Below are 17,879 nucleotides of genomic sequence, written 5' to 3' on the forward strand. Positions count from 1 at the left end.
GATAATGAAACTGATGATGATCTTGAATCTTTTATTATAAAATTGCATGATAGTTTGAAAGAATCTTGTGTTAAAAATAAGGAATTGAAACACAAAATTAGTTTTCTTCTTCAGGACAATACACGCATTTTTCAAGAAAACAAGAAGCTGAAAACTGAAAATGATTTCTTGAAAAAGAATGAGATTGATTTACAAAATAAACTTGATAGAAAAACAAGGTTTTGTGACATACTAAAAAATGAACAAAATTGTTTGAAAAGAAGAATGAATGATCTTGGCCAGTGGCTTCAACATCAGAAACAGAATTACCTTCAAAGGAATGATAAAAAGTCTCACTTTAGCACTCATCAGAACAAGTTAAATTATCATGCAAATGATTTTACCATCCATAGGAGATGCCAAGTCAGTTTTGTTAAATCTGTTCATTTGAATGATCCATCAACTATGTGCAGCTTTTGTTGTCAATTCGGTCACATGAATAGCAACTGTTATGTTAAGAAAAATATGAGAAATGGTATGAGATACATGTGCATAGTTAGACATGATACTAACTCTAACAAGTATGAGATATTGGTAAGATTGGTGTGATTCTTGTTCATAATGTTTTTTTTTTAATTCTCTTTTGATATTTCTGATACTTTGAACTGAGTTTTCGCCGATATTTTTTGTATATTACTGAATCTGTATGATGTCTAAAAGGGAGAGAAAAGAACTATTCTAATATAATGATGATTTGCTTTGTTAAACTCTCTGTGATATGTTGGTACTCCTTTTGATATCAATTCTCTGTGATATGATAGTTATTGCTGCCATTTCTCTGTTTTTACTTGAAATATTGGATTCTTTGTTATTGTTGTTGGATTATGGTAGCTGATTTTTACTCTCATCTTATGATGACAAAAAGGGGGAGAAATGGATGCCATGAGTAAGGGGGGGTTATTCTGAGATTATGAGTTTGGCTCTTGAAAGTTTTGGATGCAATGATTGAGGGGGAGCTTATACTTATTTTTGTTTCTTTCCATCCATTGTTTTGTCATCATCAAAAAGGGGGAGAATGTTGATCTTGATCCCTATCTTTTGATGTTTACAAAACAAATGGATGATACTAATATCTCTTCAAGATATACTTTCAGTTATGAAGTTATTTGATTCCATGAACAAGTGCAATTGAAAGAAGACAAAGGTTGCTGAAAGCTGTCGGACGCTCAAAAAGACTGCATCGGACGTCCGACAACCATTGAGTATCTTCGGACGCAGAAAACCAGCCTACCGGACGTCCTAAGGAATTGAAGAAAAATTCTCAGTTTTATATCATACCTTCGGACGCAGAAAACCAGCCTATCGGACGTCCGATAGAATTGAAGAAAATTTTTCAAACTCACTGCCTGCTGTCGGACGCAAGCATCGGACGTCCGACAGTATCGGACACAAGTATCGGACGTCCGACACTCCAACGGCTAGTTGACTCTTCAGCTACTTTCTATCCGTTGGAAGCACTAATGAGGCACTTTCTTGATCCTATATAAATAGTGGTTGGTCAGATACTTCAAAATAAACTTTTGCACACTGAAGATACAAAAGATCTAGAGTGATTTTAGTGAGAAAATGCTCATCAAAGAATATTTGTAGTCTTAGTGGTGTGAAGTTCATTGTAAGCTTTTCATTTGTGAGTGAATCTTTCATGAGTGTAGCTCTGTGAGGGTTGTCCTGAGGGATAGTAAAACGTCCTGGCTTGACCGAGTGGTGTTCGGGGCAAGGAGGAGGTGAACCTTCCTTTGTACGCAAGAGTGATTGTAATTCATCAATTTGAAGAAGCTTATTTGAATTAATTTACAAGCTCAAGAGGAGCTGTGTAGTTAATTGGTTTGCAACTCTTTCCCTTTTATTTACTTATTGTTATATTGTGATCTTTTAATTGCTTATCGATTGGCTTTTCGATTGGTTGTCTTCGATCCTTACAATTGGTATCAGAGCTTGGTCTCCTTGAGATTAAGCTCAATCGGCTTGGGAGTAAAAATGACAACCAATAATGCTATGTTTTTTGAAGGACATTCTGTTATTAGACCACCTATGTTTAATGGGTCAAATTATATGAGTTGGAAAGAAAGAATGATTATCTTTTTGCAATCTATTGATATTGAATTGTGGTTTATTATTAGTGAAGGTCCATACGATGCCTCTCTTATAGATGAAAATACTCAGAGATCTAGACCAAAAACAAGAAGTGAATTGACTGCTGCGGATAGAGCTCATCTCACATTAAATGGAAAAGCCATGAATGTGTTATATTGTGCTTTAGACTCAAATGAATCTATTAGAGTCAAAGGCTGCAAGTCAGCCAAGGAAATTTGGGATAAATTGAGAGAATTTCATGAAGGTAGTGAGAATGTTAGAGAACAAAAGAAGTCTATTCTGGTTACAAAGTATGAATCCTTCAAGATGCAACCTCATGAAAACATTGATGAGATGTATTGTAGATTCAATGACCTCATTAAGGATTTGCAGGTGTTGGAAAAAGAATACTCTCTAGGTGAGAAAAATAGAAAAATTTTGAATGCTTTATCGAAGGATTGGGAGAGTAAAGTGACTGCCATTGAGGAATCTAAAGATCTGAATACCTTACCCATTGAATCTCTTATTAATTCTCTAACTTCTTATGAGCTGAAACTCAAGTTCAAGGTGCAGGAGGAAGAAGATACAAAGGTGAGAAAGAGTATTGCTCTAAAAGCTTCACAAGATGAAGATGATACAGCCTCCGTGAGTGAAGATAACATGGAAGGTGATGATAGTGATATTGCACTCATCACACGAGGCTTCAAAAGAATACTCAACAAGAGGAGATTCAGAAAAGGTGGACCTAACAACTCCTTCCCGAATCAGTCCAACAACTTGAGAAACAAAGGAAAGCTAGAGTTCAACAAAAAACAAACTGATAAGTGTTTTGAATGCGGGCAACCTGGACACTACGCAAGTGAGTGCCCAATGAAGAAGAGGAAAGGTGAAAGAAAATCCAGATTCAATAACTTCCAGTTCACATGGAATGAATGCAACTCCGATGGTGAAATTGAAGAGGAAGAAGAATCTGCTCAATTGGCTTTCATGGCCATTGGAGATGATGAGGTAACATCTTCTAACTCTCAATTTGAAAGTGATAATGAAACTGATGATGATCTTGAATCTTTTATTATAAAATTGCATGATAGTTTGAAAGAATCTTGTGTTAAAAATAAGGAATTGAAACACAAAATTAGTTTTCTTCTTCAGGACAATACACGCATTTTTCAAGAAAACAAGAAGCTGAAAACTGAAAATGATTTCTTGAAAAAGAATGAGATTGATTTACAAAATAAACTTGATAGAAAAACAAGGTTTTGTGACATACTAAAAAATGAACAAAATTGTTTGAAAAGAAGAATGAATGATCTTGGCCAGTGGCTTCAACATCAGAAACAGAATTACCTTCAAAGGAATGATAAAAAGTCTCACTTTAGCACTCATCAGAACAAGTTAAATTATCATGCAAATGATTTTACCATCCATAGGAGATGCCAAGTCAGTTTTGTTAAATCTGTTCATTTGAATGATCCATCAACTATGTGCAGCTTTTGTTGTCAATTCGGTCACATGAATAGCAACTGTTATGTTAAGAAAAATATGAGAAATGGTATGAGATACATGTGCATAGTTAGACATGATACTAACTCTAACAAGTATGAGATATTGGTAAGATTGGTGTGATTCTTGTTCATAATGTTTTTTTTTTAATTCTCTTTTGATATTTCTGATACTTTGAACTGAGTTTTCGCCGATATTTTTTGTATATTACTGAATCTGTATGATGTCTAAAAGGGAGAGAAAAGAACTATTCTAATATAATGATGATTTGCTTTGTTAAACTCTCTGTGATATGTTGGTACTCCTTTTGATATCAATTCTCTGTGATATGATAGTTATTGCTGCCATTTCTCTGTTTTTACTTGAAATATTGGATTCTTTGTTATTGTTGTTGGATTATGGTAGCTGATTTTTACTCTCATCTTATGATGACAAAAAGGGGGAGAAATGGATGCCATGAGTAAGGGGGGGTTATTCTGAGATTATGAGTTTGGCTCTTGAAAGTTTTGGATGCAATGATTGAGGGGGAGCTTATACTTATTTTTGTTTCTTTCCATCCATTGTTTTGTCATCATCAAAAAGGGGGAGAATGTTGATCTTGATCCCTATCTTTTGATGTTTACAAAACAAATGGATGATACTAATATCTCTTCAAGATATACTTTCAGTTATGAAGTTATTTGATTCCATGAACAAGTGCAATTGAAAGAAGACAAAGGTTGCTGAAAGCTGTCGGACGCTCAAAAAGACTGCATCGGACGTCCGACAACCATTGAGTATCTTCGGACGCAGAAAACCAGCCTACCGGACGTCCTAAGGAATTGAAGAAAAATTCTCAGTTTTATATCATACCTTCGGACGCAGAAAACCAGCCTATCGGACGTCCGATAGAATTGAAGAAAATTTTTCAAACTCACTGCCTGCTGTCGGACGCAAGCATCGGACGTCCGACAGTATCGGACACAAGTATCGGACGTCCGACACTCCAACGGCTAGTTGACTCTTCAGCTACTTTCTATCCGTTGGAAGCACTAATGAGGCACTTTCTTGATCCTATATAAATAGTGGTTGGTCAGATACTTCAAAATAAACTTTTGCACACTGAAGATACAAAAGATCTAGAGTGATTTTAGTGAGAAAATGCTCATCAAAGAATATTTATAGTCTTAGTGGTGTGATGTTCATTGTAAGCTTTTCATTTGTGAGTGAATCTTTCATGAGTGTAGCTCTGTGAGGGTTGTCCTGAGGGATAGTAAAACGTCCTGGCTTGACCGAGTGGTGTTCGGGGCAAGGAGGAGGTGAACCTTCCTTTGTACGCAAGAGTGATTGTAATTCATCAATTTGAAGAAGCTTATTTGAATTAATTTACAAGCTCAAGAGGAGCTGTGTAGTTAATTGGTTTGCAACTCTTTCCCTTTTATTTACTTATTGTTATATTGTGATCTTTTAATTGCTTATCGATTGGCTTTTCGATTGGTTGTCTTCGATCCTTACAATTGGTATCAGAGCTTGGTCTCCTTGAGATTAAGCTCAATCGGCTTGGGAGTAAAAATGACAACCAATAATGCTATGTTTTTTGAAGGACATTCTGTTATTAGACCACCTATGTTTAATGGGTCAAATTATATGAGTTGGAAAGAAAGAATGATTATCTTTTTGCAATCTATTGATATTGAATTGTGGTTTATTATTAGTGAAGGTCCATACGATGCCTCTCTTATAGATGAAAATACTCAGAGATCTAGACCAAAAACAAGAAGTGAATTGACTGCTGCGGATAGAGCTCATCTCACATTAAATGGAAAAGCCATGAATGTGTTATATTGTGCTTTAGACTCAAATGAATCTATTAGAGTCAAAGGCTGCAAGTCAGCCAAGGAAATTTGGGATAAATTGAGAGAATTTCATGAAGGTAGTGAGAATGTTAGAGAACAAAAGAAGTCTATTCTGGTTACAAAGTATGAATCCTTCAAGATGCAACCTCATGAAAACATTGATGAGATGTATTGTAGATTCAATGACCTCATTAAGGATTTGCAGGTGTTGGAAAAAGAATACTCTCTAGGTGAGAAAAATAGAAAAATTTTGAATGCTTTATCGAAGGATTGGGAGAGTAAAGTGACTGCCATTGAGGAATCTAAAGATCTGAATACCTTACCCATTGAATCTCTTATTAATTCTCTAACTTCTTATGAGCTGAAACTCAAGTTCAAGGTGCAGGAGGAAGAAGATACAAAGGTGAGAAAGAGTATTGCTCTAAAAGCTTCACAAGATGAAGATGATACAGCCTCCGTGAGTGAAGATAACATGGAAGGTGATGATAGTGATATTGCACTCATCACACGAGGCTTCAAAAGAATACTCAACAAGAGGAGATTCAGAAAAGGTGGACCTAACAACTCCTTCCCGAATCAGTCCAACAACTTGAGAAACAAAGGAAAGCTAGAGTTCAACAAAAAACAAACTGATAAGTGTTTTGAATGCGGGCAACCTGGACACTACGCAAGTGAGTGCCCAATGAAGAAGAGGAAAGGTGAAAGAAAATCCAGATTCAATAACTTCCAGTTCACATGGAATGAATGCAACTCCGATGGTGAAATTGAAGAGGAAGAAGAATCTGCTCAATTGGCTTTCATGGCCATTGGAGATGATGAGGTAACATCTTCTAACTCTCAATTTGAAAGTGATAATGAAACTGATGATGATCTTGAATCTTTTATTATAAAATTGCATGATAGTTTGAAAGAATCTTGTGTTAAAAATAAGGAATTGAAACACAAAATTAGTTTTCTTCTTCAGGACAATACACGCATTTTTCAAGAAAACAAGAAGCTGAAAACTGAAAATGATTTCTTGAAAAAGAATGAGATTGATTTACAAAATAAACTTGATAGAAAAACAAGGTTTTGTGACATACTAAAAAATGAACAAAATTGTTTGAAAAGAAGAATGAATGATCTTGGCCAGTGGCTTCAACATCAGAAACAGAATTACCTTCAAAGGAATGATAAAAAGTCTCACTTTAGCACTCATCAGAACAAGTTAAATTATCATGCAAATGATTTTACCATCCATAGGAGATGCCAAGTCAGTTTTGTTAAATCTGTTCATTTGAATGATCCATCAACTATGTGCAGCTTTTGTTGTCAATTCGGTCACATGAATAGCAACTGTTATGTTAAGAAAAATATGAGAAATGGTATGAGATACATGTGCATAGTTAGACATGATACTAACTCTAACAAGTATGAGATATTGGTAAGATTGGTGTGATTCTTGTTCATAATGTTTTTTTTTTAATTCTCTTTTGATATTTCTGATACTTTGAACTGAGTTTTCGCCGATATTTTTTGTATATTACTGAATCTGTATGATGTCTAAAAGGGAGAGAAAAGAACTATTCTAATATAATGATGATTTGCTTTGTTAAACTCTCTGTGATATGTTGGTACTCCTTTTGATATCAATTCTCTGTGATATGATAGTTATTGCTGCCATTTCTCTGTTTTTACTTGAAATATTGGATTCTTTGTTATTGTTGTTGGATTATGGTAGCTGATTTTTACTCTCATCTTATGATGACAAAAAGGGGGAGAAATGGATGCAATGAGTAAGGGGGAGTTATTCTGAGATTATGAGTTTGGCTCTTGAAAGTTTTGGATGCAATGATTGAGGGGGAGCTTATACTTATTTTTGTTTCTTTCCATCCATTGTTTTGTCATCATCAAAAAGGGGGAGAATGTTGATCTTGATCCCTATCTTTTGATGTTTACAAAACAAATGGATGATACTAATATCTCTTCAAGATATACTTTCAGTTATGAAGTTATTTGATTCCATGAACAAGTGCAATTGAAAGAAGACAAAGGTTGCTGAAAGCTGTCGGACGCTCAAAAAGACTGCATCGGACGTCCGACAACCATTGAGTATCTTCGGACGCAGAAAACCAGCCTACCGGACGTCCTAAGGAATTGAAGAAAAATTCTCAGTTTTATATTTTTTAATTTTTAACCTTTTTCATGTAATTGATATAAATAATTCTATTATTATTATTATTAAATTAAATGTAAAATCTACACATACCACGGTCAAAATACTAGTTGATTTGTATTGTTGGGTTTGGTCCAAAGACAATGACAGAGAAGATAATAGGGTTCTTGTAACCCAACAAAAATGGTAACAAATGAATAAATCAAATACAGAGTGACTAGAATTATATGGTTTGGTCATGTTAACCTACATTTATAGGCAAAGGAGAAATATGATATCACTATAATAAAGAGAGTACAAAACAAAGAGTACAAAATCTTGAGAAAGGATTCCTAGGCATAAAGCACCAAATACTAAAACATGCAAACCCTAAGGGTCCGTTTGGTTCGCAAACTGGATAAGGTGGGATGACTCATTCTCGGATGAGTCATCCCTAGATAAATAATCTAAGTTATCTAGTGTTTGGTTAGCTATGAATTGGATAGAATATATTGGAAAATAATCCAATCTTGTGTTTTGGAGATTGGATGAGGTAGAATTACTATTTTAATGACCAAAGCACCCCCTTAATTAGTAGATTCTTTTTAATAAAATAATTTAATATTTATAAAAGTATTAGTAAAATAATTTAATATTTTTTAATAAAATAACTTTAAAAAAAATTTAATGTTTATAACTTTTATTAAAATAGAGTAGTTTGAAACTTTAGAATTATAAAGTAAATCAAGGGTTTTGATATATAAAAATTTGCATTCACTCAAATTTAGCCCATTTGGGTCCTTAAAAATAGATTTTTATGAAGTTTTTGAACCTGAATTTGAAATCTAATTAAATAATAGGTTGAATTTTGGCTAAATTAAGGTTAAATAAATTAAAACCTAATTCATTTAAGAGTTTTAAATGAGTTAAACTCAAACTAATATAGAAGATTTTTCTTTGGGCCGAGTTTGAACTTATTGAAAGCCTCATTTACAAAACTCAATTGATAAGATTACATTTTTATATAAAATTTGGTTTAGAAAATAATTTTAGTAAGGGTAACTTAGTCCAAGGGCAATATAGCCCTTCCATTATGATGTTAGTATGGCAAATTGGTCAAAAATTTTAAATTAATTAATAGGGGTAAGTCAAAATGTGTAAAATAATGAATAGAGGCAAATTAGTCAAAAAATTTAGTATAATTAGTAGGGGCTAATTAGTCCATTTATTATCATATTATTATATGAGAGTGTGATTATATATAGTCAGTACAAATGTGAATCATTCATAAGGGCAAATTAGTTAAAACATTATTATGTTGGTAGTAGGAGCAAATTAGTCAAAAAAACTTTAAAATTAATTAGTAGGGGCCAATTAGTCCATTCATAGTATATTATCGTGTGGGAGTAGGATTATACAATTATATTATAAATTTGTATTTTTGTAAGGATAAATAAGTCTAAAATTTTATCATCCTGTGTGTTAGTCATCCCGGGATAACTAATACCACCTTCCCGATGGGATTATTTTATCCATGAATAGAGGATTAATTCGATTAGGTAGGATGTGTCATTTCATATATAAAATGCAATCAAACATAGAATGATACAAGATGATTGATCCAATCTTGTGTCATCCCATGAACCAGACGAACTCTAAATATATCAAAAGGTTTGATGACCCAAAGATATAATAACCCATTAACTAATTCTCCTGGTTTGATGCTTAACCAAATCTCTTATTCAAGTTCCCCAAAAACCTCTCATAACCAAATCTCTTTCAGGTTCCTCAAAAACCTCTCTTGGACTGGTCTTTTGGTACACTTAAATTCAGTTAAGTCTACTGTATTTATAACCACCAAGAGAAGGGATCTTTTTGTAAAACTCTCGATGTGATATACAAAGACAATTTCAATAAATCCCTACCTTAACATGTACCCAACATCGACAAATAGTAAACATGCTTCATCTTATCCACAATGGATCAAAACTCACAAAGTCTCAACAGATCCCAATAGACTAAAATAGTAACAGTCTTGACAGATCCCAGAGAACCAAAACTCATGAAGGTTTCCACAGATCCGAATGGATCAAAATCACGAATATAGTAATCGTTACTTCACTTTCTCTGAGAAAAACCTTAACAGAATTTTTCTTTGCTCATTGTACTACTAAATCAACTCTTCTATATCTCAAAATGGGCAGTCTATTATTGTCATCATTGTCACAAAACCCAGACACTAAAACTCTGATATTGATTTGTTAGGTTTGATCCTAAAGAGTATGATGTAAGAGTCATCCCTTTGCAAAATCATCGTGCATATTCTTCTTTGGCGGTCCGAATGCACAATGGAGATATGGAAAATTATGTAGAATCGTAGGCATATGCTAAGGAAGCTGTGAAATCGTTCAAGCCATTTCGTCCGCCAAAATCACATCGACCTGTCTGGTCGAAGACATAAAACTTGCGCTTTTTAGAAGGCTATCCGACTTCTTTCTAATTTTATTTAATATTTTTCTTTTGTTTGGGATTAATGTTGGTGTTTATTTCTTTACAATTTTGTTATTTTCTATCTTGGGTTATTTGGTGGTGCATTTAATTCCTATTTGTAGTGTTTTCTTGTCTTTTTATATTTTGGAAGGTTGAGCTTGACTGTTAGATGGTAATTAGCAACTTCTCTTATCCCACTTGGTCTTTGGCACTCTATTTGTTATTAGGGAGTTTCACTTTCGTCTCTTTTCTTGATATTATTTTTCTATTTTATCCTCAAGATTGGGGACAATGTTGTCTTAAGTGTGGGGAAGAGGTGATTGTGTGAAGTGAAAATTTTTGGTTGAAATCTTCAAAATTTTTGTTATTCCCTGAAAGGAAATGGATTATATTTCATGTTTTGTTATCGTTAAGGCATGGTATGCGTGAATATATTAAGTGTTGAATGGTGTTACTTTAAAGCACTTCTTTGGTGAATATTCGATAGTTTGAAACTTTTTCAATTTTTGGCTAACTTTTCTATGTATTGTAAATTTTTTTTAAGCATTTTTCTTGCGAATTTGGCCTAATTATTAATCTTAACTCTCCACATTATTGGAATATGAAATAGGCTATTTTTGTGTTATTGTTTGTGTTTATATTCTTAGTTTATTATGTTGAGCTATACTCTACCAATTCTTGTTATCTAGTAATTGGGAGTCTTCATTGGATAAATGTTGACTTTCGCGTCAAAAAATGGCGATAACTATGAGTATGTGATTCTTTAGCGGTGAAAGCTAAGTAACTGACCTCTTTCATTTGGGAGATATTGGAGTTCATGTCAACAAGCTTGAACGGCTGAGAATTAAGTACATTCCCCTTATTAAAATATATAAAAAAATATTTTAAGTGTGAGGGAATTTGCAAAAGGAAAGAGAAAAATAAAGAAAAGAAAGGAAACAAAAATACGGAATATAATAATAGCCTGTGGATCATGTGGTTATATGTTTGAGATTTTACTTAATAGTTGGACCATTTGCGGAAAATGCTTGATAAATATTTTATATACCTAGTTTAGTTAGCCTAAGTCAAAGGGTCGATAGTATTAAAAGCTAGCAGGAAAAGCGTTTCTTTAATTTTCACTATTGATACTTGACACTTGTTTAGAATGGTTGCTTTCATAATAATAGTCTGAAATATAACCATTGTTTGTATTTAATGGAGTTTGGTCTTGTGCTTGAGGACAAGTATGGACTAAGTGTGAAGGAGTTTGATAGGGCATAAATTGTAGTCCATTTATATGTATAGGTTGTTAGTTAACTATATTATTTGAGCTATAATTTGAGTAAAAACCACTTAAGTTTGCTCTTATATTGTTCTAATAGATGGAAAGTTCAATTGGAGAGAAAACGGACCAAAAACATGATGCAAAGAAACAATGGAAGAGGAAAAAGTCAAGAGAAAGGGATTTAGCAGGATTGACATGTTTCAATATTTTGGCAATAAATTTAGTTACCAAAATCAGATTGAGATGATTCTTGATTCATTTGAAATAAGAGACGATCTGCGATTTTTAGGAAGACATTAGAGTCCACTTTTCATGTTTTCATAGTCAAAAATCCAAATTATTGAAGTATATTTGCACTATGATGCTCTTCCAACAAGTTCTCAATATTTTCGATATATCTCAGCATCCAAACCTCCAAATAACATGATTCTTATGGCATTTAAAAGTTAATTGAAAGGGCTACAACTTTTATGCTTGAGCAAGAGGTTGTGTAATTTGGCTTCAAATGTGATCTACGCACGGATCCTTATAGATCTGCCAGTGGATCTCATGTTCGGTACTGGACATTGCAAGGGAGTTTACACTGGACATTCTCGGATTCTGATGTTTCATGAGTTTCGAAACAAGTCAAGGGCCAGACTTAGGGCTGATTTCGACTAGACTTCATTTGGGAACCCCCTCATAGCCAATTTTTGGTAACTTTTCGAAACCTATTCCTACCATATTTGGAATACAACTTTGAGAGACTATAAATAGGAGTACTTTTGGTCATTTTTAAGGGAGAAAAACACCAAGTTAAGCTTTGTTCATATTTTTCACATTTTTTTGAGACATCAAGAAGAAGTTATAGAAGAATCAAGGAGCAACCAACATGGGAATTGAAGCCGGACAACTAAGAAGTTTTCTTTTCTTTATTCTCCATTATTGTTGTTGTTGTTTCTTGAATTCTTGGCTTTAATTATGATTATGATGAACTAAATTAGTTAGGGTTTTTTGGAAAAGTTTTGATTATTTATCTTAGTTAAATTCTTAACTTTCGCCTTGATTTAATTATATGTTTATGCTTGGCCATCATATATATGCTCTTAGAATTTGTATTGAACTGAGAAGGGATATACAACCATACATTAGAAAAATTAGCATACTTAACCTAATCATGAGAGTAGGTTATATCACCTAAGATCTTAAAAGGTTTAATTAAATACTAATGATCTCAAGAGAGACGTGAGATTTAACTAGGCACAACTTATATATATCAAGAGATAATCTCAGGTACTTGCGTGTGATACGCTCTTGGCATGTTATGAAATTAACTAGGTAATTAACTCAAACTCTAGATCAAAATCTAAAACCCCAACGTTTTGCTAATTGTTTTCTCACCTATATCTTATTTGATTTGATTATTTATTTCATTTATCGAGTAGTGATTATAACACCCTTTGAGTTTAAATTTTATCTTTTTATTAAAATAATTAAAGTAGAAAATTAATTCGACCCTATGGATTCAACCCTAAAATACTCCAGGTAATACATTACTACGATCGACCATGTGCGCTTATAGGAATTCGTCGATCACACATATATATGCACACACATGTGCACACACACATACATACACATACTTACACACACATATATACACTTACACATGTAAGCACTAAATTTAGTTAATCATTTTTTTCTCCTTTAAAGTGGTATGCCTAATGATATTGATACATCAAATCTACCATTTACCTTGTCCACGACTAGACTGTTCACTTATGAGTAAATAGTTTTTCAGTTAAGACCTATTTGATAGCTCTACTTAATGCTAAAAAATAATCCATTTAGAAATTTTTGAATTTAGCATGTTTGATAACTTAATTGCCTTATCACTTAATATATTAAGCATTACCTAATTTGTCTATAAAATTTTAAGTGAAAATTTATTTTACAGAATTTTCTGAATTGACTTCACATGCTATACCTCTCACATATATAACACATTCTCTACATACTCTTACACACCAAAAAAATGCATTCTCTCTCTATCTATTTGATGCATACACTTCCATACATAAATACACATACTTACACACCATGTTTAATTTGTTTCTTTATTTTCTCTCTGTTTCTCACACATACACACACGCACTTTCCGTTCTCTCCAAATACATAAATAAAGACAAATTTTTAAAGATAGAAGTATAATATTTGTCTGATATTTCAATTCAAAGCTATAATTAAGGTAGTTATTAAACAAAAATATCTTTATCAATTCAGCAATTTCATACTTTCAGCACTTAATTTTTATATTTCAAAATTTAGATTGTAGACTTCAGTCTTATCAAATGAGCCATTCTCGGGCTAAAGAAAAGTAGAGGATTGTATGGCATTCCCAAGCCTCCCTATGCCATTCCCGCGTATGCTTGTTGGACCTTACTGGATTCTTTCTTTCTCTATTTACTTTTTATGTAAAGATTTGTAATACTTTGAATTTCAGATTGCGCTTTAATGATTTTTTTCTTAATATTAAAAGTTATAGCTCAATATTTTGATTGATTTTTTTGTCATATAATTAGAAATTTTGAATGAAAACCAACACTTGCAAATGAACAGTTGGAAAGACAGAACTAGGATATGGACTTGAGCAATGGGGAGATTTTTTTCAAGATTAGACGTGGACGTGGGATGGGACCAGCCACATTGAATTTTTTTGTATTAAATTTTTTCACAAAAGTTGAATAATAATCAACGCCTACAAATAACTACTTGAAAACAAGATCAGGAGTGCAAGATAGAATAGGAGGCATTTCAAGATTAGGTAGGATGGGAGCCCACCGCATTGAACTTTTATGGTCCCCGCCAGATTGCCTTTCATATGTAGAGGAATCTTTGCAGTCCAAAGACTTAGTAAACTAATTGATAGGCATATACGGATGGATTACCATCCTACGTCCGGAAGATTGTGGGTATTTATCCTGGGTTTAAGATCTCCAGACTTCTCGACCAGTTATCAATTAGCTGGATCTGGAAGTTTGGTAGGTCCCCTTAGATTGTTTAGGCCAGTCTTTCCGTTAACTCTCTGAATCTAATTATCTGCTTATCTTTGAAAAAAAAAAAGAGGATGGATTAAAGTCCAAATTGTGCTAGTCCAAAGACTTGCGTAGTGAACGAGTCAATCAATTGGAGAAACGTCCAAATGCCAAGCTTTTTAGGTAACTAGCTAGGTACAATGCAATAAATCTAGTTGTGCTATTCATGGCACTAAATATGTGTAAGACGATTAACATGCTGTGCCTCTTTTACATCTATCTGTTCCAGGCAAATTGAATGGATAGCTCCTTAGACATATAATGAGCATCCAGGAAATTGTTATCAAGCTAATTTTGAAGTTTGATGGAAGAATTGAATGAAATTAACAATTGAGTTCTTCAACATGTGACAATAATGTGAGTCCTTTTGGAATAAACAACCAAATAGTTTCTAGCTCTGGTCAGTTTATGGTGAGGCTCCTGTGCTCTTGGCTATCTTTGCTCTTTTTCGCAAGTATGGTGGGATGATTAATGCACAGTTGCTATTAATGATTCTTTTTACAAGACATAACGAGACTAGATCATAGATCATACAGAAAGGAGAAAAGTAACAAACTAGCAATATTGAAACCTTGCATATCCAAGATCTCAGCTACAGAAATAAAGAGTACAAGGGGTTCTAGTGGATAGAAAGATAAGAAAAATTGACAAGATTTGACAGAAAATGCACTCAACAAAATAAGTACAGGAATAGAGGCTCCTTTTTTTTTTCTCTTTTTTTCCCTAAATTTAATAAATGGGAAAGATAAGCATCTTAATTACCGACCCCCAGAGAGAACAGAGTCTGCTACATGTGAGAAACTTTTGTCCATGGAAGTTGCAAATGACGATGTAATATCTTTAAAGCCAGCAGGATGGGCGGGGCCAAGACCAACAGCAGAAACGCCCATGGCCAGTGATGATAATTCTGGCAGGGCAACTGATCCCTCCAAGTACAACAGAACTTGCCTTATACTTGGCCTAATCTTTGGTTCTATATGAGAGCACAACAAGCCTAGTTTCAACACCAATTCTGCTTCCTCTTTCACATACTCAGTGCGTAGCCTTTGATCAACCGCCTGGAGAACATTGCCTGCTTTCCAGCACGAAAATACCCAATCTACCAAAACGATATTCTCTGGTGGTTCTGCTCGTGGTTGTATTGGCCTTCTTCCACAGGCAACCTCTAGCAAAAAGGCCCCAAAAGCATATACATCAGTGCTTGTTGTGGCCCTCCCTGTCCTGTTATGCTCAGGGGCAAGGTAGCCAAGAGATCCTGCTACATGGGTGCTTTGAGGCAGAGTTCCATGATCGTATAGCCTTGCCAGGCCGAAATCTCCTAATCTTCCATTCAGTTCAGCATCCAACAATACGTTACTGGCTTTTACATCTCTGTGGATCACAACTTGCTCCCATTCTTCGTGTAGATATAATAATCCTGATGCTATACCTTTGATGACTCGCATTCTTTGGCTCCAGTTGAGGATATACTTGGGCTGGTTATACAAAAACTTATCTAGACTGCCATGGGGCATGAACTCGTATACCAAAAGTAACTCTCCTTTACGCCGACAATAACCCAAGAATGGTACTAAATTTCTATTGCGTAAGCGACCAATACTGATGATTTCTGCAACAAATTCTCTCATTCCCTGTCTTGCTTGATGAGAGACCTTCTTGACAGCAACCTCAGCCTTGTTTGTTGTCAAAATGCCTTTGTAGACCCTGCCAAATCCGCCTTCGCCCAACAGCTCTTTTTCTCTGAACCCCTTGGTGGCAATGTATAAATCCTTATACTTGAACCTGTGAGGTCCATAAGCAAGCTCCCATTCTTCCAGCACTTCTGCAAACTTCCACTTTCTCCATAGATAATAAGCTACTCCAGATGTTAGTATTATTAACATAAGTACAAAAATCAGGGGCAATCCCGCGGTGAAAATTTTAGACACTTTCTTATGTCCAATCCGAGGTAGCTTGGGGAGCCGAGAGAGATCAAGAGCTTGTGCAACGCCATTCATCCTGAAGCTCCATCCAAGTATAAAATTAGTTATTCCTGTTTTGAGTGGACTAGAGACTGCCGAAAAGCCAACATACATGGTCTGCTGTAAAATTGGCGAAAGATCATATTTCAAAGACAAAAGAGGTGTATGTGGTTTAGCAGCCTCCATTGGAGCTAATGTTACATCGATTCTCCTCTCCACCCCGTCGTATTCCACCCAAAGCTGCATCGGTTGACCGCTGATGAGAGTTAAGTTGTCAAATGAACTCTTGTTATTAGCTTGGTAACTCGCTGGTGCGGATGCCTTGGAGATCACAGAGTTAATATCAATACCAACATGGTTGTCATTGATATCTTCAATATCTTGGTCTTGGTAAATGTCAAGCTCCACAGCAAAAACGTGATTTGTTTGATTTCCATTGGTGTTTGTATCGAAGAGGCCAAGCAACGGATAGGAAGGCACTTGTGCAAGTTTTCTTCTTGGTGCGATCGCGAATGCCATTCCCGTACCAGTCACGCCTGGGACATCGGGTACTATAGCAAACACAAATTGGGTGGAAAAGGAGAAAGCTGAACTATTGGATGTGGTCTTGAAGTTGATGGGATTAGGATAGAAGGCGTACCCAGTTTGTAATATGGTGCTGTTGGTTACTCGTAGGAGGCCATTTTTGGTGACTGTGGCTAATCCATCCAGGCTTAGATTTGATGATTGAAATCCTTGATAGATGAACCCAACATCATCAGAAGCTGCTGCACCAACTGCGATGTGAACGAAAAAATAGGCTACGACTGCTGTTACTGGTTTCAACGACATGATTAAAGAGTTGGATGCTAATTGCCAAATTCTTCTTAATTTGGTAGCTTATATCGTACTATCTAGCGTTGCTATTTCTTCACACTCCCTTCTATCATCTCAAACAGACTTTGACTGCTTTTTAAGACTTTGACTGCGGTAGTGGTCTTTTTTAACTGTGCGGTGGTTCTATATACTCCATCGTCTCATTAAAAGATAGACCTGTTGGATCCTTGAGTTTTTTAAAAATTAATTTTTTAAATACTATAAAAATATTTTAAAAAGTAGTCTAAATTTTTTTTAATATTTAAAAAATATCCCAAAATATATTCTAAAAACTCTACAACTGTTAAATTTTTCAAAATATATTCTAAAAATATGCCAAAATATACTCTAAAAACTCTGCTACAGTAAAATTTTTCAAAAACATCCCCAAAAACAGTTAATCCAAACAAAGCTCTATTTTGGTTTGTTTCAAAATTTTTATTAGTTAATTTAAATGGAAAATATATTATCTTGTGAACCCTTTGGTGCCAAATACTCCTTTTTGCAAATGGTGCAATTACAAATAAAATTCTATTTTCCTTTAAGGAGCCATTCCCTTAATTTTTGTCTCTTAGTGATAGCAGTGGTTCAAAGTTTTCAAGTTAATATAGTCTAACGGTCTGAAAAACTTATTTCACCATCTAATTG

At 34.4% G+C, this 17,879-nt stretch overlaps 1 protein-coding gene across 1 annotated transcript; it reads right to left on the reverse strand.

Annotated features, from left to right (window-relative positions):
• Positions 1 to 14,880: 14,880 nt before the first annotated feature.
• Positions 14,881 to 17,286, reverse strand: LOC113736833 (L-type lectin-domain containing receptor kinase IV.1-like). Its single transcript, XM_027264006.2, has one exon. It carries the CDS (start codon positions 17,205 to 17,207, stop codon positions 15,174 to 15,176), a length of 2,034 nt encoding a protein of 677 aa, XP_027119807.2. The 5' UTR covers positions 17,208 to 17,286; the 3' UTR covers positions 14,881 to 15,173.
• Between the last annotated feature and the right edge of the window lie 593 nt (positions 17,287 to 17,879).

This window comes from Coffea arabica, chromosome 3e, assembly GCF_036785885.1.
Source record: "Coffea arabica cultivar ET-39 chromosome 3e, Coffea Arabica ET-39 HiFi, whole genome shotgun sequence".
In the NCBI taxonomy this organism is placed as follows: domain Eukaryota; kingdom Viridiplantae; phylum Streptophyta; class Magnoliopsida; order Gentianales; family Rubiaceae; genus Coffea; species Coffea arabica.

Excerpts from the sequence above, each read along its gene's own strand:
- LOC113736833 (XM_027264006.2), bottom strand. The coding sequence starts at position 17,207 with ATGTCGTTGAAACCAGTAACAGCAGTCGTAGCCTATTTTTTCGTTCAC.